Genomic DNA, 24424 nt, shown 5'->3' with positions numbered 1-24424 from the left:
CTTTAATTTTGTGCTTTCAAATTCCTAACTCCAAAACCTCCCCATTTTTTTATAGATGGTGAGAAGTGAGAACTCCATTAAAAATGTCTAATCACATAGTATAACTGCAAATATTTAAATTTGTTGATTATAAATTTATAAAATAATTCATATTATATTAAATTTAAAATATATTAATTCAAATAAATATTGTGGATTAATATAATTGAATTAATTATTTAAAATTGAATAAATATGAATTCAATTAAACTCAAATTTCATTGATTTGGGCTACAAATGATGAGCCTACTTTACTGTCCAAGATGTCATCCTATCCTAAAGACCAAGTTTTGTTCTACGTGTCAAATGATGTGGCATGACAAGTCAAACGAATAAGTCAATAAGATCATGTCACATGTCAAAGTGACATGACATGCCTAGTTAAAGCAAAGGCCAATACAAACATGTCACATTTGTGCAAATGACATGTTCCGACCAATCAAATATCAACATGCCACTCAAATTTAAATGATCGAAGGAAACATGTCTTCATCACTACTCCTCCGCCACGTCACTTAAATCTGATTGGCCGGAGAAATTTTGTCCTCATCACAAATCCTCTATGCTACAACTATAAATAGTGGTTCTCATAATTCGTAAAAGACACCAAGATTCTAACAAGAAGTTATAGAGAGCTCGTAAGTCAAATGCCACAAATTTCTCTACAAGCTACAAGTTCAAGAATTCAAGCACTCAAGTGCTCAAATTTAAGAAACATCTCAAGATCAAACCCACAAGATTCAGGAAGAAGCTCAAAATCCCTTAAATTCAAGATCAAGTTCATCAAGGTTTAAGATCAAGTTCGAAGAACATTGAATCCAAATACAAGTCAAGAACAAGTTCACCAAATTCAAAGCTCAAGCTCAAATTCCTTGAATTTATATTCAGGAAAACGAATCAGAGGATTAATAGAGATTGTAACGCTCATATATTTGAAATAAAATACTATAATTGTTGTCATATTTACAATCTTGATTATTATTTTCTCAGCGCAAATTTTATCGTCTACAATAACTTTTAAGCCATTAAATACGGCAAAAATTGTGTTAGATGAGCTAGAATCTTAAGGTCATGCATAGCAAAATAATAAATGACAAACTTGTGGAACCATTTTCATCATTTTCACCTTCTAAATACATGGAACTACAATAATTCATAGACAAAGTAAGTTCATCAACTTTTAATGAATCATGATACGACCTTCAAGGCTTCAACCAACTTTTCATGCTTCACTAAGTTGGGACTATGTGCCAGCATGACAAAAGAAAAGTTGAGCCAACGAACAACAGGAATATTCCTCAAAATTTATCTAATAAAAGGCTGTAAAATTTAATTGTTACACAAATTAGACACCAGCACTTATATTATAAACCTCTTGTTAATTTCTCAGTCGGGCCCGAATACTCTGACAGGATCGTGACATAAGAGTAAGAGTACAAGTTGAATTTCTCTTTCTAAATCTGCAAAAACAGGTTGGTGGATGGGTTTCTACATAAAAGCTAGTTGCATTTGCCCCCGTAGAGCATGTCACACAGCTGCAAAGACAAGATGACTTCTATATTTGATTTACAAACACCTATTTTTCTGAGCCAGTTGCAGCATCTTCATCAACATCCCGCCTCTTCTTCTTTCCATCCCCATGTCTTGATCTTCTTGGTGCTTCATCCTCACTTTCGCTTTCCTCATTTTTTTGGCTGTTTCCAGCACCAAACTGGTTATTGTGTTCAGATTTCCCTATTTGCATATGTACTCCATCTGGTCCACCAACTGAACCCATCATTTCCTGACCCTTACCTTGATCTGAGCTAAATCTATCATTCCTGTCACTAACTGGAGCCTGCTGTTCTCTTTTAGCCCTATAAGGATATTGAGAAGGCTGAGATGAGGGTGGAACGAATGATGGATGCATTCCAACTGCTCGGCCAGCTCTGGGTGGGCCTGTCGCTCCTGGACCCATTCCGCCCATGAAAGGGGGCCTTCCAGGACCCATCATCATCCCAAATCCACCAGCTGGAGGGTGGCCATGAAACATCAAATCACTTGAAAATGGTGGGCCATATGGACCAAAAGGTCGGGGACCCATTCCAAAATGATCAGGCATTGGGAAACCCTCAGGTGTCATAGCTCCATAAGAAAACCCATCACCCATCATGCCTGGAGGGAAGCCTCGCATCCCAGGAGGAGGCCTGGGCCCATGTCCAAAAGGCATAATTGGAGGCCATGCAATTCCCCTGCCCCTTCCTCTACCAAGCGCAGCTGGTCCAAAACCTTGATCAAAGCTTTCATCCTCGTCCTCACTTTCTTCCTCTTCCTCTTCTTCTTCTTCGTTGTCTTCAAATGGTACAATATCTGGGTTATCTTTCCCATTGTCAGGGTTCACTCCCTTTGCCTTTTCTTCCTGTCGCTTGGATTCTGCTGCAAGTGAGATTGCCTGAAATGCAGTTATTATCCCATTAGAATACAGTCTACTTGAGCCCAGCTGCAATAGGATATAGTTTGTAGAGTTACTATAACTACCATGCCCTTTTCTCGTTGTGGATAATTCAAGCATCAGATGCTTAATGACAAACAGCACATTACAAGGGTAGGGAAGGATTGCAGCAAAATTTTGAGTTTGAGGACTCAGACACGTTGGACTGAACTTGAGACATGTAATTGGAAAGAACTGAGTCATTATCAAACCAATAAAAATAAGAATAGACAACTCACCACCGCTACAAATCAAAGAACAGAAACTGTGTTAAAACATGTCCAAACTGCACTATGTCATGATCTAAATAAAATTTAACCCGGTAGCAATGGAGCTTTGTGGAAAATTTGGCGGAGAAAAGAAGAAACAAGTGTATCAGATATGCTATCCTATACGATGACCAATGGAATCTTGGACAACCCATGTGAGGATGGTGAGTGCCTTAGTAGTGAGACAAAAAACCAAACAAATTCCAGTATAAGTTCAGGTCCGAACAGGCTGAGTATGTAGGAGGTATCATCGACACAATCAATGATCAGCAATCAACCTTGTCAGTCAATAAACTGCAATCATCATGGTGTTACCATTGTTGGTGCATACACCAAAGCAAATCAACTGCAGTACCAGAACAGGTCTCTATGTGGTTTAAATGAATGTGATAAAGCTGGGCAGGAATTGGGGATAAGAATTGATGGATTTGACAAGCAGGTGAAACCACACCTTATAAATTGAGAGGAATTAATCCTTCAAGGACTAAATACTCTCATTTATTATCCAAATGAATAATGCTAAAAAACTCAAGACATTAAAACTAGAAACTATCTAATCAAACCATTCATGATTTCACCGATCACCTACATGAGACAATCTAAGAATTTTTAACTAGATGAACAGATAGCCAGTTAGGATTGACAACACACCAGAGGATTAATTTTCAATCCCAATTCCCCATTAGAAATATTTGCACAACACCTATCACTGAGAAATTTCAAAATACTTGTATTTAACTATCACAAGGCTCAATATTGTCAATCAGCATTGACTAATTCAATGCACAAAATATGGGATAAAAAATTCTTACAACCAAAACCAGAAACTTTTCTAATAGCTTCAACCAAAAGCAGAAATTATACCATGCTCCTGCAGAAATAGTGCTTTCACAGAGATAGCCACGAAAGCAGTAACAAGTGTTCCATTGTATATATCAGCAGCGGTTTTATGCATATTGTCAATATTGATATCTAATGCAATCTTTACTTGCAAAAAGCACCGTCATAATTATACTAGTCATTTGTTCTAGCACATATTATACCGAGACAAGTAACAGACGGAAGCACTCCGAAAGCTTCAGGAATGGAAACATTACCATCTAGAGAATGAAAACTTTATTGAGGACAACATTCAATTTTAGTAAAAGAAGTACCATAAGTTCGCTATCTGGTTCAAGATATAGCAAAGAAGCCAACTGCCCACCAACAGAGGGCTCTAATTCTTGACAATCTCTGCTTATCTGCAACAGTAGCAAAATACAACATTAAAACGGTGACTGGAAGTAACAACAGCATGTAGACCAATTTAGAATCCAAACAAAACAAACTAGACCAACTAAGTAGCTCCTATTTCAGATACTATATGCATCAATCACCAATTAAATATCTTAGTAAAAGGAAGATCTTAAATGCACCCTGCAGTTCAAGAGAATCTGAAACACATTGCACAAGATGTCAAGAATAGGACCTTTGGCGATTGATCCTTACTGGAAGGCAGTCTAATATTTGAAAAAATATATTTATCATAGATTTCTGTCCTTCGTGATTCACCACATTCATCAAAAATCATTAGCACAGGCAATGTTGAGTGAAGCACAATCCTCAGCATGCAACAAAAGGGAAGTTTGTGGTACGCTTTCATCAGTACTGATTCACCAACAGTGTTATCAAAGGTGAAAAGAGCAAAAAAATTCTAAAGTCCGTAGGGGCTATAAACACAAATCGCAAATAAAGTGTAGGCTTTAATGAAGAGAGGCGCAAATGGAGAAAAAAAATACAAATCTGCATGTTCGTCCCAGACTAATAATTCTAAGCATGAATAACAAATATATGGGCAAAGAAATTGAAAAATAACTACGATAAAACGAAATATCAATTATTTAGTGTTGCCTCTTCAGAATTACTCTTTCGAAAGAAAAGAATGTCTTAGAACCTTGATGGCGACACTGAAGCGCCTGCTAAGTGAAGCGCTCAACATGTTTTGTGCCTCGTAAGCCTTTGACAACACTGATAGCCAACAAACTAAGAATATTTTAGTGACAAAAAAGAAGAAACCTTCAACATTTAAACCATTTAGCTTGCCAGCCAAAATGCCTCAACTGTTAGTCAAACCTTAATCCAAACTGATTGCAAGTTGAGGAGGATATCACATTTTAGTAAAGAATTTATTGAACAGAAGCGGAGTATATTTTCATGAATTACGGCTTGTTATCTTCAAAGGCTCAAAAGAAGACTGTGATTAAGGTCACACTAAGATATGTTATCTCACTTGTGACCATTGTTCACTTTTTGGGTAATGTTGGAAATGCACTTTAGCAGTAACTTGAACCAAAATCCTTGCCTTAAAAGTAAAAACCTAGCTACCTTGGCAATGTGAGCACTGCAGAATATGCTGTTATATATATAGTTCAGCAAGAATCCTGACTGCTTAAATAACCAAGTTTTTTGGTGCTTTCTTTAAGCTTGCCTTTACCGAACATCATAATTAGATGTGAAATTCGAAGGAACTGGTCTTTTGATTGTCAAGTCAAGACAATCTGGCTAAGTTAACTCCCTCTCTCTAAAAGAATTCTTTTCTTTATATTTCAGTTTTCCAAAACAAAATATTCAATTTTTCCAACTAAAGAGTATCAGCTTTGGGGGAGAGAGAAAATAATCTCTTTTATCCAGATGACCCGAACTCAAGATACTCAAATCTTTACTGTGGACGAAAGATTTTTGGTTCTTACCAGAAGCAGTCAAAGTTCCGGTGGAACTAGATGGTCTTACTGAAATGCAAAAACCAAGGTTGTTTCCAAAAAGAAAGATGTATGGGGATAGAGTGGATGGGAAATGCAACTAGCCAATGGTCTGCCAGACGAGTCAGGATCTTAGGGATGTTTATTATAGCATCCATGTGAAAAGACAATCGAGGAATTACAGCAATCTTCAATACAAACACAAATTCTTGCCTGTTAGTATGTTCAGTCTAAATCAATCATTGGACATGACATTCTCAGAGCAGTTAAAGTGAAAATTAAACTAGTTGAAATTGATCAAAAGGATCAAGGGATAAAGGCTCAGATTTATACCTTCACTGGTAAGTTCTCATTGTATGGATTCCTCAAATGGTGAGTTTTCTGGAAGGACAGTTCACAGAGCTGCATTTTAAACCTTGGAGTTAGTTCAGATGTGCAAGCAATTATGCAACAATTACATAAAAAGGAGGTAAAGAGAAGAGAGACGCAAAAAACAAAAAGAAAGAAAACCCCAGACACTAAGTTATATCAACTACCTGTTAGGAAAATGATCATAGTCCTAAAGAGAAATTGGAAAGGTCATAAAAGGAATAGGATTTCTTTCGTATGACGCTTTTGGTCAAGAGAGAATTGAACTTTCATCTGGTTAGGTTCGAATACCCACACATCTCCATTTTGGAATCCAAAATTATAGACCAGGTGGATAATGGCAGAGCATACGGCAGATTTGGTAAGCTGTTGAATTAGAAGAGGAGGAAGGGTGGAAGATAATACCATGTATATGGTGGGCAGTTTGGAAGGAAAGAAACCATAGATGTCATGAGGATATTACTAAAGAAACAATAGATGTCATGAGGATATAACTATTCCTTTTCAGGCATCCAAAGAAAACTGTATAAATACATTATACTTTTGGTGTAAAGAAACACGTGTAGTAGTAGCTGATCAGCTGGTAGATTTTATAGGTGCTTTGTAAGTATTTAGTCTTTTTTCTTCTTCTGTTTTTACCCTTCCTTGTGTAATTTCTGGGAACATTTTTTGGCGGTTGCCAGCATAGCCTTAATGCTAAGGAATACAACATTACCTTTGTCGAAAAAAGTTACAGAAAAGGGTCAAAAACACCTTTGAGCTAAAGGAAAAGGTCTAAAAATACCCTTCATCTACCTTTTTGGCTCACTTAAATCTTTAAAACTAACAACCCTCTCTTTATTTTGTTTTTAGACAATATATTTATTATGTGTCATTTTCTTATTCAATGAAATAAAAATCTCATCTCTACTAGATTTTTTTTCCATAATTTATCCAAACCAAAACAAACACCTCTTCAAGACCCCAATTTTTTTTAAAAAAAATCTAGTAACTATTTGTATTTGCTGTAGCTTTAAAAAAAATTATTTTAGAGTCGTGAAGAAGGATATTGTTTTGACTTGGATAACTTATGTGAAGAATAAAAAAGATTAAAGAAAATAAGTAGTTTTTTTGAATTAGAAAAACTCGTCTAAAATTTTAAATATTAAAAAAATCAATTCAGCATCGTTGATAGAGTGACAGGAATAGGATTACACTTAAATATTTGTAAAGGAACAAAGATATTAAGATAAGGCAAAATGGTCTGATAGACCCTTGTACTTGTATAAGTTTGTATTCTGAACACTTTTACTCTATACTTTATCACCTGGACCTTAAACTTTTTAAAACACAATATTTGAAACCCCTCAGACCATTGACCAAATCTATGTGGCATAAATATTGTTGAGTTGGAAAAATGTGTGAATAGACTTGCTTCCAAGCGCGTAACTACACTATATTTTATTTAAAAATATTTTTTTTATTAAAAAAACTTATTTCTTCATTAACCCTCTCCCACCCCACCCCTGCCCCAATTTCTCTTCATCTCCAACACTCTTCCCACCCCTAACCCTAAACTTTCTTCTCTTCTTCTTCAACAAAATCACCCACCACACCCATTCTTTTTTTTTCTTCGAAATCACCCGCCATACACCTTTTTTCTTCTTCAACTCACTTTCCTCTTTGCAACAAATCAAAACCCCGCCATTGATTTCTTTTTTCAACCCCCATTTTTATAAATTCTTAGTGTTTTTTATTTTAAAAGTTGAAACTATTGTTTGTGTTAGTTAGATTCAAAGAGAAGGTATGATATGCATTAACGTAAAGGGTGATGGTGGGTATTGAAAGCTCCATTGATAAGCTTGAGAAAGCTTGAAGAACAACAAATGGGTCTTATGAATTTATAAAATTAATTCAAATTTGTGATTGGGGCTCGTTGGATTTGTGTTAGTGAACTTGTAGTTGAAATTTCAAGTCCAATAAAGAAAAATTTCATCTATTTGGCATGAATTTGGTGCTCAAATTATGAGCATATATGAAGATGGAAGAACATGACTATTTAAAAAAATTCAGAATTTAAAAAAGTTAAATATTTGATTTTTTTATTTTCTTAATATTTAATTTCTTAGGTGTCATTGAAAAATGACATGTAATTACATGTGTAAGAGGTTGGATTACACACACAGATCTGATGAGAAAAGGGTTTAAAATATAGTGATTTAACGAGTTTAAGGGTTTAGTTGACAGTGTTGAGTAGAAGGGTTCGGAATACAAACGCATACAAGTATAAGCGTCCATCAGACCATTTCTTATGTTCTTCAATATTTATTTAAAATAACTGTACAGCAGCAAGGTTTAATAATGAAAAACAAATCTAGTAAAGATGGGAGGTGTTATCTAATCCAATAAGAAAATGACACATAATAAATACTTTTTAAGAAAACAAAATAAAGAGAAGGTTGTTAGTTTCAAGGGTATAAGTGGGCCAAAAAGGTGAATGAAAGGGTATTTTTAGACCAAAAAGGTGGATGGAGGGTATTTTTAGACCTTTCCCTATAGTTCAAGGGTATTTTTGACCATTTTCCCAAAAAGTTAAAAAAACCTCGCCGGCCATCATAACTGGTCGTAAATTCAACATGCCCTTACTATTACCAATTTAAGTTCCCACATAAATATAAAAACATTGAAAAGACAACTAATACTCCATTATCTTCTACACCATAAATGATGATTCTTTTTGGGTTTGCTGATAATTTCATCTCACTTTTTCCCACTTCCTTGGAGAAAAGAATACTAATATCCCGAAAAGAAATGGAAAAACAATTTCAAGCCACACTGTGTTTGCCCCCAAGCCCCTGATAAAAATTAGTAAGGCTACACACACAAATAAACATCAAGGCCATCCAACTGGAAAAGGTGCATAAGCAACACAGGAACCAAGATTACAGGGAGGGGAAAAAGAAAATATAAATGACCTTCAACCATTTCACTGAAAAATTACGTCCATAATGGGCAGTTCCATGTTCATGCTTCCAGTTTCCTCCATTAGCAGCGCCACCAATTCTAGATGTCATCTTTCCACAACCCTAACAAATAGTAAACAAATCTCACATCATGAAAATGCATCCACCAAAGAAAGCTTTGTTTTACAACCATCAACTAGCCTTAACTCACACATTACTTCCATGACAAGTCAAAATCGAATTATACACACTTACAATAATGATATACTAGTAATACTAAACACTCCTCAGCTATTAAGTAACAGACAAACTTTACATCTGTAACACATGAGGGATAGAGATAATAACAGCCTACCTGAAAATGTCTGGTCCGGTTGACTGAAAATATCAGAATGACATTTTCCACAGAGTCAAAAGCTTCATTTAGTTTAGCCTCATTGCTTCTTTGAGTTGCCCAAACTCCTTGTTGTACTGACAATTCAAGATTCTCACGGTTGCAGCTTTTAACTATAAAGTACCTAATTCCATGCAAGAAATTGGATAAGTGTCCTAGCAAAAACAGAGATATGGACTGCAACTGTCCTTTCTTATTCAGTAGCACAATAAAGGGGGACATGGATAGAGAAGAGGGACATTAGTACTACATGAACAAAGATCAATGAATTAAAAAATGGAAGTCATTGCTGTGCCAGGTGTCAAAATAAGAAGTTCAAAAATTGAAGGAAATTAATCACCTCACTGGTAACAAATGAAAGATATTGCAAGTAAAACAACACCGCACAGAATGAATCACCACCTTGTGTCACTTAATAACATACAATGTTCGAAGACAGAATACCAGTTCTAACCAGCAAATCTGTAGTGTTTAGTCCTGGATAGTTTTCATCCATAAAGCTTACTCATTCATTTGTAGACAAACTTGCAAGCAAATATGTAACAGACTGCTATGAGAGAATAATGAAATTGCATCTACTGCAAACTACTCCTTGTGAAACTAGTCAATTAAACAATCATCATGGCCCTTTCTTTTTCTTGGCATAGCTCCTTCATCACAACAAGATAGGCGTGCTAGTAGCGATTATGTATGATATCTGGTCGAACGGATTTATATACTTTTGGCTTCAGTTATACTCGTAGAGCCAAGAAGTTTTAGTTCCATGAAGAAGTGAACTCCTAGATTGCCATATAAACCGATAAAACAATCACAAAAGAATCCTTAAATTACGATGGCAAAATCCCAGTATACAAACAGCAGCAAAAAGAGAATCTACAACGTCATATGATTCTCTATCGTTACTAAAGCTATATCATATTCCTCCCTTCAACAGGGCCTACATGAGTACTAATAGAGCAACATCCCATGCTCTTCACTTCTCTTTTTTCTTCAACATGTCCAACTGAAGAGAGCCTCCTTCAGTGTGCTCGGCATCAACATTGCAGTTCGAACCATCTCACCATCTCACCATCTCACAACACAAGTGAGTTGCCACCTGAAAAAATAAGAGGTAGTCCACATCTTCACCTGAACATTTGCACATAAATTACCGGTTGACATGTAATCTGCCTTTTGGTCAAATTTCCAGCTTTCAGGATTACTCCTTCCATCGTTGAGTAAAAAAGCACATGTTTTGGTTCTATAGGGATCCAAACCGTAAGTGTCAAAAATTTGCCTCCTCCCTTACCAAGGGTTATGATAATATGATTATACTGAAAACAATTCACCTTTCCACCCCACCACCATGAGTCCTGACTAGTGTCTGAAGTATTTTGCTTTTACAGCATTTCAACCAAGCTTGCAATTCAGAAACTTCACATCCTGAAGATTCTATCTAAACCCTATGTTCCAATGAACCCCTCTATTGTAATCTCCAGAATTCTCATACTGTCATTTCCCTCTGACTAGATTCTCGAGATACTATATATGTTTATGAATGTGTGTCTCAACGTCTCTTTCACCCTACTTATAATGCCCAAAGCTAATTATACTCCATCCCGAAGGTTTTGTTACCAATGAAATCTTCTCATCCTTTCATAATATCCCTCTAAAGTCTACATGTGATATAATAATTCCTCCATTTTGCTTCAACAAATCCATATTTATCCATCAACACCCCCCTCCATAGAGTGTGCTCGTCAATATCAAATCCCTAAAGCCATTTTCTTAATAGGGTTTTGATAAAATTCTAAGATCTTTCACCCCAACAGCCCCCTCCCCTGTTTCTTTGGAGATGTTGCTTACTCTCAACTGACTAAGAGGGTGTTTGGATTGACTTATTTTTAGGTGCTTTTGACTTTTAAGCACTTTTTAATTCTTAGAGGTGTTCGGCAAAGACACACTTTACTTTAGGCATAAAAAGAACAAATAAAAAAAGCAAAAGCTTATCCAAACACCCCCTAAGTGAAGCATTATACCCTCAATTCTAAAATATTACAATCATTCTTTTTTTTTTTGATAAGTCTAATAATAATTCCTTCATTAGATCAAGAAAATGTTAGACATTCAAGTATCCCAATGCATATAACCTTGTCAGATGTATTCTCATACCTGTGTCCAAAATTCTATTCACATCCCATATCACAAAAGTAAACACCTTGACAAACCCAACATGCACCTATGTCCAAGTAAACATAAAACTGCTTAACAAGGATCAATATTTATGAATAACTAGCAACATATATGCAGTTCATCATCCAAGGAGTCACAAACCAAGTAACATAACCAAATAATACAAACTAAAACATAACATTGAACTTGAAATCCAGTGAAAGGATCAATTGACTGATAAAGTTTCTCATGAAAAAAAATGTTCATATATGCAACAATCAAGAAGAAACAAATGTTCCTATATGCAGTTCGAAATACAGATTTTCTTTTATTTTCAAACAGATTACTCAGCAATTTCCCATTATAGGCCCTGAACATTACTTCCCAAATCAACAAGAAGATCACTATCATCAAAGTTGCTACAATATCAGGAAACAAAGTTAACACATTAAAGCCTATATTCAAGCTATAGCATATTCAAATTCGCAACATGATCTTTAACAAGAAGTTCAACATCAATAAAAGATATCTCACTAACAACCACACAACTAACACTTTCACTACATGAAGATGATTCTGCCACCAGAGTATTACTACAACAACAACAACAACAACAAGAGTATTACTTCCAATAAGCAAATTACTTATAGCATAACTTGAAAGGTAACCCATATCTTAGAATACAACAACAACAACATACCCAGTGTACTCTCACTAAGTGGGGTTTGGGGAGGGTAGAGTGTACGCAAACCTTACCACTTCCTCGGGGAGGTAGAGACACTGTTTCCGAAATACCTCGGCTCAAGTGCATCAAACTCACGTAAAAGAAGAAGAAAACAATGAAAAACATAGTTGATAATAAGGAAAGTAGTGTAAAATCTACAAGAAGGAAACAATAACAGCAGCAAAATAGTGTGATAATTGAAATACAATACACAACATATGGCAAGAACTACAAGGGTATGACTAGTACTACGATAGACATTAACGAGCCTAAACCTATACACGACAAGACAACACTCAACTCTACTAGCCTTCTACCTTAATACGTGACCTCTACTCCTTCCTATCTAGAGACATGTCCAGGGTAATATGAAAGTTGTGTCATGTCCTGTCTAATCACCTCTCTCCAATACTTTTTCGGCCTACCTCTACCCCTCTAGGTACCCCTTAAAACCAGCCTCTCGCATCTCCTCATTGGGGCGTTAGTGCACCTCCTTTGCACATGCCCAAACTATCTCAATCTCGCTTCCCTCATTTTGTCCGCCATAAAGGCCACTCCTACCTTCTCCCGAATAACCACATTCATAATCTTGTTGCTCCTACTATAACATCCATCTCACCATGCATCTTCTGAACATGAGATTTTTGTAACTGTGTATAATATAGTTTTTATGATGGAGCTTTAAATGCACTAAAGAGGGTAAACCTATTTGGAAAACTATTTCTCTCTACAATATAGTTTATATCATGGAGTTGTAGAGAGAGACTATTGGAGAACTATTTCTCTAACCGCTAATCCACCAAGGAAAGAAATTTTATCAGATTATCAGAAACACAAAAGAATTAGACAAAAGTTAAATATTTCCCAACTTGCACCAGAAACATAGCAAACATATTTGAGACTAAATACATACTCTAGTACATTTGTCACACTGAAATTAGAAAAGACCATCCATCTATTATTAGTAAAACGAAATCCCTTTTTTATAAGGTAAATAATTTTATCAACAAATGAGGCAAAAAAAACGTGGCCAACCCGTTACCATAGGATGAGAAACCTACAACAAAATGTGGTTCTCAACTAGAGATCCGATTCTCTATGCAAAAAGGGACCTCGTAAGTACACCAAAAAAGGTTAGAGACAAAACACTACTCTGCGACTTTACAAAATCTTTCCAACCCTTCAAATGTCCTCCTACTTCTCTCTTTCCAAATGACCCACATGATTGCTAAAGGGGCAACACTACATGCCCTTCGGCTTCCCTTTCCCCTCTTAAGAGTCTAATTTTGAAAAGCCTCCTTCACTGTGCCCGACATCACCCATTGCATCCTAAGAAAATTGAGGATCACCCTCCATAACCGATTAGCCACCTTGCAGTGCAATAAGAGATGTCTACATTTCACTTGCACTACACATAAAGCACCAACTAACATAGGTGATCCTCTTCTTCCTCATATTTTCCATTGTTAAGATTGCACCCCTTGCCGCAAACCATATAAAAAACATGCCTTCCTCAGAGCTCTAGGGATCCAAAGAGAGTCATTGGGGAAAGTACCTTCCTCTCTCACTAGTAACCTTTTATAGTAAGAGCTAAAAATGAATAACCATTCTCCACTCTCTCTCCAGCTCTATACATCTGATAAATTGTTAGGAGTGGCTAGCCCATAAAAACTCAATCAGATTGTGAAATTCTTTCAATCTGCCAATCTCCCAATCTCCCAATCCTGCATATGCATTATGAATCTCAAGTCCCAGTGAATAACCCCCTCGTGAGACCCATGAATTTGTTGAATTGTCATCTCTCTTCTCTTTGGTAGAAGACATACTACATATTAGGGAAGACTTCCCTCATCACATTACCTTAAAAGAAATATGTCTGCAAATCTTTTTTTTTTTTTAGATAAGGGTAACTTTGTATTCACAAAAAATTCATCATCCAAGGGGTGATGATTGGAAACTTACATCCCACAGGGTGGTGGACACACCCTCAAAAAGCCATACAGAATTACAAGTTTCCTTTAAAATCAACCATCTCTATGCTTTCCCCTACCAACTCTTGCTTACACCAAAAAAATAAAAGACTTAAGCATTTCATTTCTATCTTCTGAAATTTATCATTTTTTCCTTCAAAACACCTAGCATTCCTTTCTTTCCATAGAGTCCACCATATACAGGCTGGAATAGTCTTCCACCAATCTTCACTTTTCCCTCTGTTGCCAATTCTTGTCCAGCTATTAAGGAGCTCCATGGTTGTCTTTGGCATCACCCAGTTAACCCCTAGTATACCCAAAAACATATTCCACAATTTTGAAGCTGCTTTACAGTGAATGAACAAATGATTATTTACTTTTGCTTTCTGCTCACACATAAAGCATCTTGAGCAAAAACTGCATCCCCCTTTTTTGTAATGCCTCATGTGTAAGGCAAGCTTTTCTTATGACCAACTAGACAAAACATGCTACTTTTAATGGGCTTCTTGTCTTCCACACTAGCTTCCAAGGCCATTTTTTAGTCACTGACTGATTGACATTTATCCTCCAGTAGCAGGATTTGACTGTGAACATTCCTTTGCTATGTAACTTCCAAATTGGTTCATCCTTTCTTTGAGATATGGCTGGAGGGGTGTTTAGCACCTCTAGTAGCCTGGCCACATCCTCAATTTCCCAGTCATTCAAAGCCCTCCTGAACACTAAGTTCCACCCTTGTTGGCTCCATACTTGAGCAACAGTAGCAGATCTTTGTAAGCTCAAGGTGTAGAGGTTTGGGAATAAGTTCCTCAGGCTATCATCCCCTTTCCAGATTTCATTCCAGAAGTTTGTTTTCAGACCATTGCCCACACTAATATAAATATTGTTATTGAACTGTGGCCACAACCTTCTGATGGTGTTCCACACACAGCATCCAAACGACCCCATCACCTCCTCAGTAGTCCATTGGCTAAACAAGCCATATTTCCCTGCTATAAATCTTCTCCATAGGGCTCCATCTTCAGTACAAAATCTCCATAGCCATTTTTGTAGCAAGGAATTATTCTGGATGCTAAGATTTCTCATACCAAGGCCACCTTGTTTTCTACTCAAAGTGAGTGTCTCCCATTTCCACCCCTTCCTAATACTCCTCCACAAACCACACCCATACGGAGTTATATTGTTCCTACTCCTCCATCTCCCTGCCATAGTACCATACTTTTCCCTACCACCCCCCTCCAAAAAGCATTTTCCTCTACCCCCAAATCTTCATATCCACTTCCCTAAAAGCGCTCTACTGAACACCTTGTCTCTATAGGAATAACTAAATACGATAGGATCTCACATAGGCCCAAGATACCATTTCCTTGAATTCTAAGGAGAAAAGTAACTATCTCTGGTCGCTAAACCATGACTATTACACAGAACATGGTTTGTCTTTGTCTGACATATGGAGCCATAGGCTTCTTTGCTTTCAAGTTATGAGAGTAAGAGGATACTCTTAGAGCTCACTAGGTCTAAGATGGTCTAACTGATGTCTAACAGGCTGCATAGCAAACTTGTAATTATCAAAGAAATGCCAAAGAAAGAAGAGAACAATTCAAAGGACATTTTTAGAATCAAGGTATAGTACTGCTTCACTTCAACAAGTTGGGAGGAAGTTACAATGGGTGCATCACCTCACCCACCCCTCCCACAATGAAAATTATCCCACGACTTCAATCTGAACTTATTATTTGGAGTTCACATCGCTCTGAAAAAGTGAAATCAACTAGAAAACCAAATCCCAGTGACCATAACAGCTAACTGAAGTAATGGTGAGAAAAACAAGCTCTTTCCTTTCAAAGAGACAGTTGTATAAACTTCATCATCTCTAAGCAACTATTAGACCTAAGCTTCTAGCAGCTATAGATATGCTAACCACTGAAGCAACCAAGAAAAAAGGAACAAAGAAAGCAGGTAGCCGCATATCCTCCAATGTAATTCCCTTCGATGGTGATCCCTAAAACCGCCCATTCATCAGAGCACACAAATTACCCATCAAAGTATGTACCTTTTACTGCAGAACTCTGATGTATTAAGATCACAATAGTCAATATCAATTCCTCAGACACACAAACTGTGCATAAGAGGAACAGAAAATAGAACAAAAGGAAAACCAGTATACAAGTGGATAAGAAAAACAACAATCAAGAATTAGTAGAACCAGTTACGACGATACCAAGGCTCTGGATGAACTCATTACAGCAACATAAGGGACTCTTATATTATTGTCAATCATCTACGTACATGAACTGATTACATAACCTAATTAAAGACCTTGAAACTCTACACACCTAGAAGTTCCTTGAGGCAGGACTACTGCAGTTCTATCAGCTTGATTTTGCTGGCCATTGGGATGAATTTGTGCTTGAGTTGGGCCCCCCTGTAGTTGAGGTGGTTGAACTTGTTGATGCGGCTGGTGCTGTTGTATAATGGGTGTCTCAGTTGCTGTAGATTTAACAGCAAGACTCATTCCATTCTGTGCTTGTGAAGCCTGAGATTTGTCTGTCTGGGTTGAATAATTAGCATTTCGATTTTGATTAAACCTGTTTGAGTAACCATAGTTGTAGGATGCCAGATGCTGAATTTTCTGAAGGATTTCTTCCACTGGAGGTGGAGGCCCAGGCATCTTTGCATGTCTATATCGACAATCAGGACCATTTGGACAAAACCCCAATTTGTACCTGTATTATGAAAACCATCACAAAAAGGTCATAACTTGACCAGCAACAAATGTCATTAATCTATCCATATATTATTTGTCTGAGGACCCACTCAGCATTTTTTGCTTATCAAAAGTACAAATTTCTCAGTTTAAAAAGCAGTGAAATTAACAGTCATTACCATAAACATCTAAAGCACTTATAGCCTAATCAGCGGTCACTTGGCAGCAAAATGAGTCAATGAACATAGAAAGCAAATAAATAGAGCTATTAATTGCTTCATATCAGAATAAGTTGTGGCCCAGAATACAGCATGCTTAAGCCATGAGTATAGCTGTTTTAAGTCTAAACCAGATTTTAATGATCAGGTATCTTTACACCAATAAAGAAGTGATTGCTTTCCACTTAATCTTTTGTATAGTACATTCTTTCCCTTGAGAAAATAGTCAAATGCCCCCTCAACCTGTTATTGAATTTCCAGCTACACACTTATGCTTTACGGGAGTCATATTACCCCCTTAGACTATTTTAAAACGGAATAATTACACCCTTAGATGCTGACATGGCACAGAGAGTGTCCTCACTCTCTTGGAGGCATGTGGAAGTCAAAAGAATTAATAAAAAATATTTTAATAACATTTTAATTTGACTTTTTGTTAATTATTTTTTTTTACTTTTCTCTTTAAGTTTTTTGTTTCTTTTTCTTTTTTTTCCCCTCTCTTTCTCGTTACTCGACATTCACCCCACCACCATTTCCTCCACCTTGAACCACCATCACTACACTAACCACATCTTTTTTTATCTATCTTCTAATATTTTCTTTACAATTTGCTTCACAGAGTAAAGACCAAAATAAAAAAAACAGAAGAAGAAAGATTGGACTCAAAACAAAAAAAAAAGAATAGATTTATTAAACACCTTCCATCATAAAAATTCATTCTATTACTGGATTTTTTTATTATTATTAATGGAGAAATCCATTCAATTAAAACAATTATGACTGTAAAATAAATTTTTTCGATCATGGATTTCATACAGTAAACTAAACATGAGTTTTGGGTATATGATCTGGGTCATCATCCATCTTTATTCATTTTTATTAATCTCAAATTAGTTCAAAATATCAACACCATTAATCTACCTTCTCATCGATTTTGGGTCAGTAGCATACATCAATTATCAGATCTTATCTTCAATCTCTATTGTTGTTTGGTGAAGACCCAAGAATTTAACCATCAACAACTCGTAATAAAATATTACAAATTTGGTGTCATGGAGACAAATAAATAACATAATAAAAAAATTCAAAAGAGATGAGTAATCAAGCTCGTCAAGGTGTCGTATGTTGTTTACTGCGTTTCACTCCTCACATTACTTTCTTGATGTTATTGTATCTTTTGTTGATTATACACTATCTTTTGGATTGGTTGTTATGTTTTATATATATCTCTCCTGTCACTTAGATTTGATGTTCTTGAGCTGAGGGTCTCCCGGAAACAGCCTCTCTACCTCCACGAGGTAGTGGTAAGGTCTGCGTACACTCTACCCTCCCCAGACCCCACCTAGTGGGATTTCACTGGGTATGTTGTTGTTGTTGTTGTAGTTGAAAGAACTAATTAGTTACCATCTGTTTATGGCTCTGAGAATGAAGCTCGGAATCTGACACACTTCGATGGAGGGTTAGGGAGTGCACATTGACGCACAAATGTTATTATTATATGCTACCTTCTCTAGATTTGAATGATAACCAGTGTCTACTGAAGGACGTTTTGAATGTCAGAGCTCCTTTAAAAGTGATTTGATTTGTTGACAGTAGGTTGTGACAAAATACACCCTCAATATTATCACTAGAGCTGTTTAGCGTAAAAAACTCACACTAGTTACCCTGTGCTCCTTCGTGAATAAAATGCTAGCCTTATAAAAAATGTCTTTTAGCATCGTGTCTTCACTCCTTTCGTTTCCATACTTGATTTTGATATGTTTTACTTGAGTCGAGGGTCAATTGGAAATAGCCTCTCTACCTTCACAAGGTAGGGGTAAGGCTACGTACATCACCCTTCCTAGACCCCACCTGTGGGATTACAGTGGTTATGCTGTTCTTGTATTGTACTTATAAAAGATGTTGATATATGCATGTCTCTGCATCTATGTATATAAAGAACTATCATCGTGAGAGGACCATGATAAATGAGAAAAACAATGATCATATACAACCTAAAGAGCAAAGTAATGTACAAACATGCAGCAAAACAATGGGTTAGATTCCCAACCCTACAACACTAATGGGTCGTTTGGTAGGATGCATAATAATAATGTATGCATTAGCTTTGTGTATTACTTAACCTTGTTTGGTACTCTCTCCGTTTCAAAAAAAATGGTCTAGTTTGACTTGGTATGGAGTTTAAGAAATAAAGACATTTCAATCTTGTGGTCCTAAATTAAAGTTATGTCAAATGTACCAAAATGTCCTTTGATCTTGTGGCCTTTAACATGCCACAAGAAAAGCTGAAATTAAAGTATTACCAAAAAAAGGAAGGGGTCACTCTTTTTTAAACAAACTAAAAAGGAAAACAAGTCATTCTTTTTAAAAAGGAGGGAGTACAATTAATTTGGCTTTATCCTATGTATAACTAATACATGGCAAACCATGGTATTAACAATGCAATGGTTTTTTTTTCTTGGTTTCCCACCCGGCGTTTGGTACCCACATTGAAGCCCGACTCAATCCAGATTCACGCAGGGAACTCCCACGTTGAGGGTAAAACACTCCCTAACAAAGGCAACTCCGTACCCAAGCAGACTCGAACCCGAGACCTCTTGGTTAAGGATGAAGAAGTACGTACCAGTCCACCACAACCCTTGTTGGCAACTGTTGAAACGAAAGTATGGAGTAATTTCAATGTGTATTATCCAAAGAAGACAATGATTTAAATACAGATAAAAAAAAGACTAACTAAGGTAACTAAATATCTAAATCCCTAAGAATCAACTAGAATATTATATACAAGGAAACATATAACTTTATGATTCTCTAACACTCCCCCTCAAGCTGGAGCATAGATATTGATCATGCCCAGCTTGTTACAAAGGTAATCAACTCGAGTTCCATTCAACGCTTTTGTCAACAAATCAACTAGTTTCTCTCTTGTCTTCATGTAGCCAGTGGAAATAAGATTTTCCTGAATCTTCTCACGAATAAAATGACAATCAACTTCAATATGTTTAGTTCTTTCATGATACACCGGATTTGAGGCAATATGAAGAGCAGCTTGATTATCACACCAAAGTTTTGCTGGTGTATGATGCTTTAACCCAATTTCAGTTAAGAGATAATGTATGCACATAATTTCACATGTGGATTGCGACATAGCTCTGTACTCGGATTCTGCACTGGATCGAGATACAACACCTTGCTTCTTACTCCTCCATGATACTAGATTCCCTCCAACAAAGACACAATAGCCTGTTGTAGATCTTCTATCAATTTTGGATCCAGCCCAGTCAGCATCTACAAAACACTCCACACGTGTATGACCATGATTGTTATACAATATGCCAAGTCCAGGAGCTCCTTTTAAGTAACATAGAATATGCTCCACAGCTTCCTAATGTTTAACTGTAGGTGCGGACATGAACTGACTAACAACACTTACCGCAAAAGCAATATCTAGACGAGTCACAGTCAAGTAGTTTAACTTCCCAACCAATCTTCTATATCTTTCTAGATCATCAAAAGGATCACCATCATCTTTCATAAGATGTACATTGGGTACCATTGGAGTGTTGCAGGGTTTAGCTGCCAACTTTCCAGTGTTTGCAAGCAGGTCAAGAATATACTTTCTCTAATATTTCAAAGTGAAGCACTCAAAATGAAGTGGTTGTGGAGGTACTCAGTTGAAGATCAGTTAATGTGGAAAAGAGTGGTAGGTGCCAAATATGAGGCTGAAGATAGTTGGATGACCAAGAATATGACTTCACCTTATGGGGTCAGCTTATGGAGATCCATAAGGGGTCGTTTGGTAGAGTGTATTAGAAAAAATAATGCATGCATTAGCCTTGTGTATTACTAATACCTTGTTTGGTACATTTTTCCATGCTTGCATTAGTTATACACTCTATTGTGTATTAAGGTATGTATTGCTAATACCATGAATATCTAGGTATTAGCAATGCAATGGTTTTAATGCATGCATTAGCATGATTGAAGACTTAATTGTCCCTCAAAACCTTTTTTTACATTGTTTCTACCATAATAGTGGAGGGTATCTTTGTAAATTTATTTTTTATGCAATGCATGCTAGTTTTTTAATGCATCAAACCAAATAATGCATAAAAATAATCTATGTATAATTAATGCAAGCATAACTAATACATGCGCTAATGCAAGCATTAGTAATAGACTCTATTTAGCATTATTCTTATACACTCTACCAAACGACCCCTAAGAGAATTATGTAAGGAAGTCAAACTCAACCCCAAGGTGAAAGTGGGTAATGGGAACATCTCAATGACTGGGAAGTGATGAGGGTGGCAGAATTTCTCAACATTGTTGGAAATTTCAATGGACTCCAGGCTGAAGAGGATGCATTATGGTGGAAAGGAAGCAACAAAGGTATATTCAAAGTAGGTGCAGCTTACAGGTTGATGGAGCAACCAAGGCAACAGATTCCTACCTGGTGGTGAAGCTAAATTTGGAAAGGCAGAATTCCTTATAAAGTCTCATGTTTTATATGGCTGCTAGCTAAGGAAGCCACTTTGACATAGGATAATGTTATGAAAAGGGGGATAACCTTATGTTCTAGGTGTTTTCTTTGTGGAGAAACATCAGAAACTGTTAACCATCTTTTTCTACACTGCAAATTTACTCAACAATTATGGAGGGTATTCTTGAGTTTCAAAGGCATTTCTTGGACTATGCCTAAGAGAATTATTGAAGCCCTAAAAAGTTTGGAGGAGGCAAGACTGCTGGCTAAAGACACAACTAGATGGAGAATTATCCCTGCTTCAATCTGGTGGGTAACCTGGAAAGAGAGAAATTCTAGGTGTTTTGAGAGCATAGAGAATAGTATGCAGAAAGTTAAATTCAACTGCATTTTGTAGTTACGTTTTTGGGTGCAATCAATTATATACTCAAATGAAACTGTCTCTATAATTGATATATTAGACTCAATTTAAATTTAGAACACCTGTATATAAGGTTTAGTACTACCCATGTAGTTTTGTGTTATAATACAAAGTTACCAAATTCAAAAAAAATAAATTAAGGAACAGTTTAATAAGCAAACGAGCAAAAAGTCTTACATGTTGCATTCCTTGATATCCTCAATCGTGTGCTTATAAACACAGTCCTGTTCACGGCACTCACCATAGAGTCGAAAGAAGCGACAAATGGGCATTCGTGATTTATCATACTGGTGAAGGAAGCCGCAGGCATCACCCTTCATACACAGTGACCGCAGCCAGTGGCGGCAAACAGTCTGCCTGAAACTCCGACGATTTCCAACAAATCCTACATCGCTTTGGCCGCCAACAGCTGCCGAGACAGTAGGCGGGTTAATATTAGCACTCGGAGCGGCTGCTGCAGTGTGATCGAAAGACTGTATTACTGGAACAGATGCAGTTGGGTGTGTTGGCCCAGTGTCTAAGCCACCCTCAAAATCAAAATTCAAACCCCCTTCTCCTTCGTCCATTACTACGAAACTGTCAAATGGGTAGTTTTGTCGGTGTTTGACAACAGATTTGCTTGAAATTGGTGGCTATGGCACTTTCCGCACAACAGCGTTTTCAATTTTACGCGCTTTCTTCTTATGGCTGCAGGGTTAGGAGAATAGAGAGGAAGAGGAGAAACTAAAAAGAGAATATTTAGCTTCCCTCTTTGGTGGGAAAATGGAGATCTCTTAAATGCTACTGTACATGTTATTTGTAGTAAAGTAATATTTTAGGGGTCATTTGGCAGATTGAATAAGAGCAACAATGGGTTTGGAAATAAGTTATTGGGGTATTAAATTTTAGATAAGTAACAACTAGTTTCACGGCACGTGTGTATCGTATATATAATGTACAATGTTGTAAAATAGAATTAATATTACTAAATTAAATATTTTTAGTAAATAATTATAATTTAAAAAACATAGGACAAATACTTTAAAATGATTAATACAGATTGTTATAAAGTTACTTGTATTTTGAGATCAAAATGACTAGATATTATTGAAACATTTCAAAATACATTCAAAGTTTAAATATAGGGAGAAAGTGACATTTCTTTAGTAGTATTATTATTTACTTAACTCAATTTTGTAAACAAATCTAACCAACAAATTTTTTTTAAAAAATATCAATACTAAAGATGTCACCAATAGTCTTTCCTCTTGAGGTTATGAACATAAATGATGGACACCATTTAAATATAATTTTTCTCTTAAATATTCATACTTCAAATTTAGTATGTGCATGGCACTAATAAGGATTACCATAAATATCTCAATAATTTTATCTTTATACGTTATCTATCTTTTACCAATTAATATTTGAGTAAGACTATCATAGAGAGGTAATTCTACAAAAAAAAAAAAAAAAAATTTATTGTTATAACGAATGATGGTTAAATTGAGGTTTGAGTGTATGTCAAATATTTAGCTTGACCAATTCTTTATTATATTTAAGTAGCATTTAATTTTTAATATATGAACAACATCACCTTGGTGAAAAATATTTCATTTCTTTAAATTTCTACCTTATCTTTGTAGAATTGTAGTCTTCTCCTTTTTCCTGCAACATACATACCATATAGTTGTTGTCTAATGAAAGTACTAGTATCTTATAGAAGTTGTATCGTGATATAAAATATTAAACTTTTTCAATAATAAAAATTAATAGATGAATAAAATTTAAAGTATTGTTTATAGAATCTTTAATTTGAATTAAGAATTTATATATAGCTAACAAGGAGTGTATCTTGTGAAATAATTTTTTCTCAAATTAAAATGAACACAAAATAATAGGAAAAAAAATATATGGAACGATACATAGACAATGAAAAAGGAAGATGAAAATATATGTTCATGTTATATTCACAATAGAGTTCCATTTGATTAAAATCTCTTGTCACCAACACTTTACTTTATTCGTTCATTTCTACTTACATATCGATTAAAAACAATTATTATCATGTCTATATTATCATATTATAAGTAATAGTGAAAACCTATTTTTGAAATAGTGGATTTAACATCAAAACTAATAATTCAATGAACTACGTAGATGCTCGTTGTATTAGCCAAATCAAAAAGAAACTTCATTTGAGGGTAAAAAAATAAAAAATAAAAAACCAAAGAAGAAATATCTTACCCAAATCATGTGATTATTCATATTTGTTTATTATTATTGTCTTTCCCACAAAATTTCATCACTGTTAACTCATGGAAATCGTAAGAAAAAATATGGAGTGTGAATTTATGAATGATTTGCTACAATTTGTTCACCAACTCTTTCTTATGTGGTACCTCGAATTTCATTGAAATTTGAACTTAATCAACTGTTACAAATAACCTTGAGATTTTTTAAGAAGAAGAATAGTAGAAAACTTTAAAAAATCGTAGTTTAAAAGTGAGAGGAAACCCTTTATTTATAGCTAACAAATAGTAGTATTAATAG

At 35.8% G+C, this 24424-nt stretch overlaps 1 protein-coding gene across 1 annotated transcript; it reads right to left on the bottom strand.

Moving 5' to 3' along the window:
* Positions 1-1337: 1337 nt before the first annotated feature.
* Positions 1338-22640, bottom strand: LOC125840881 (30-kDa cleavage and polyadenylation specificity factor 30-like). The gene is made up of 7 exons (XM_049519856.1): positions 22070-22640; positions 16400-16789; positions 9183-9345; positions 8840-8950; positions 5850-5918; positions 3933-4019; positions 1338-2470 (listed from the first exon to the last, which is right to left on the bottom strand). Exons 1-7 carry the CDS (start codon positions 22456-22458, stop codon positions 1616-1618), a joined length of 2064 nt encoding a protein of 687 aa, XP_049375813.1. The 5' UTR covers positions 22459-22640; the 3' UTR covers positions 1338-1615.
* Between the last annotated feature and the right edge of the window lie 1784 nt (positions 22641-24424).

Source organism: Solanum verrucosum, unplaced genomic scaffold, assembly GCF_900185275.1.
Source record: "Solanum verrucosum unplaced genomic scaffold, falcon-dt-bn FXZP01000194.1, whole genome shotgun sequence".
Taxonomy (NCBI): Eukaryota; Viridiplantae; Streptophyta; class Magnoliopsida; order Solanales; family Solanaceae; genus Solanum; species Solanum verrucosum.
The sequence above is the reverse complement of the archived record's forward strand: the minus strand, read 5'-3'. Positions and strand labels throughout refer to the sequence as shown.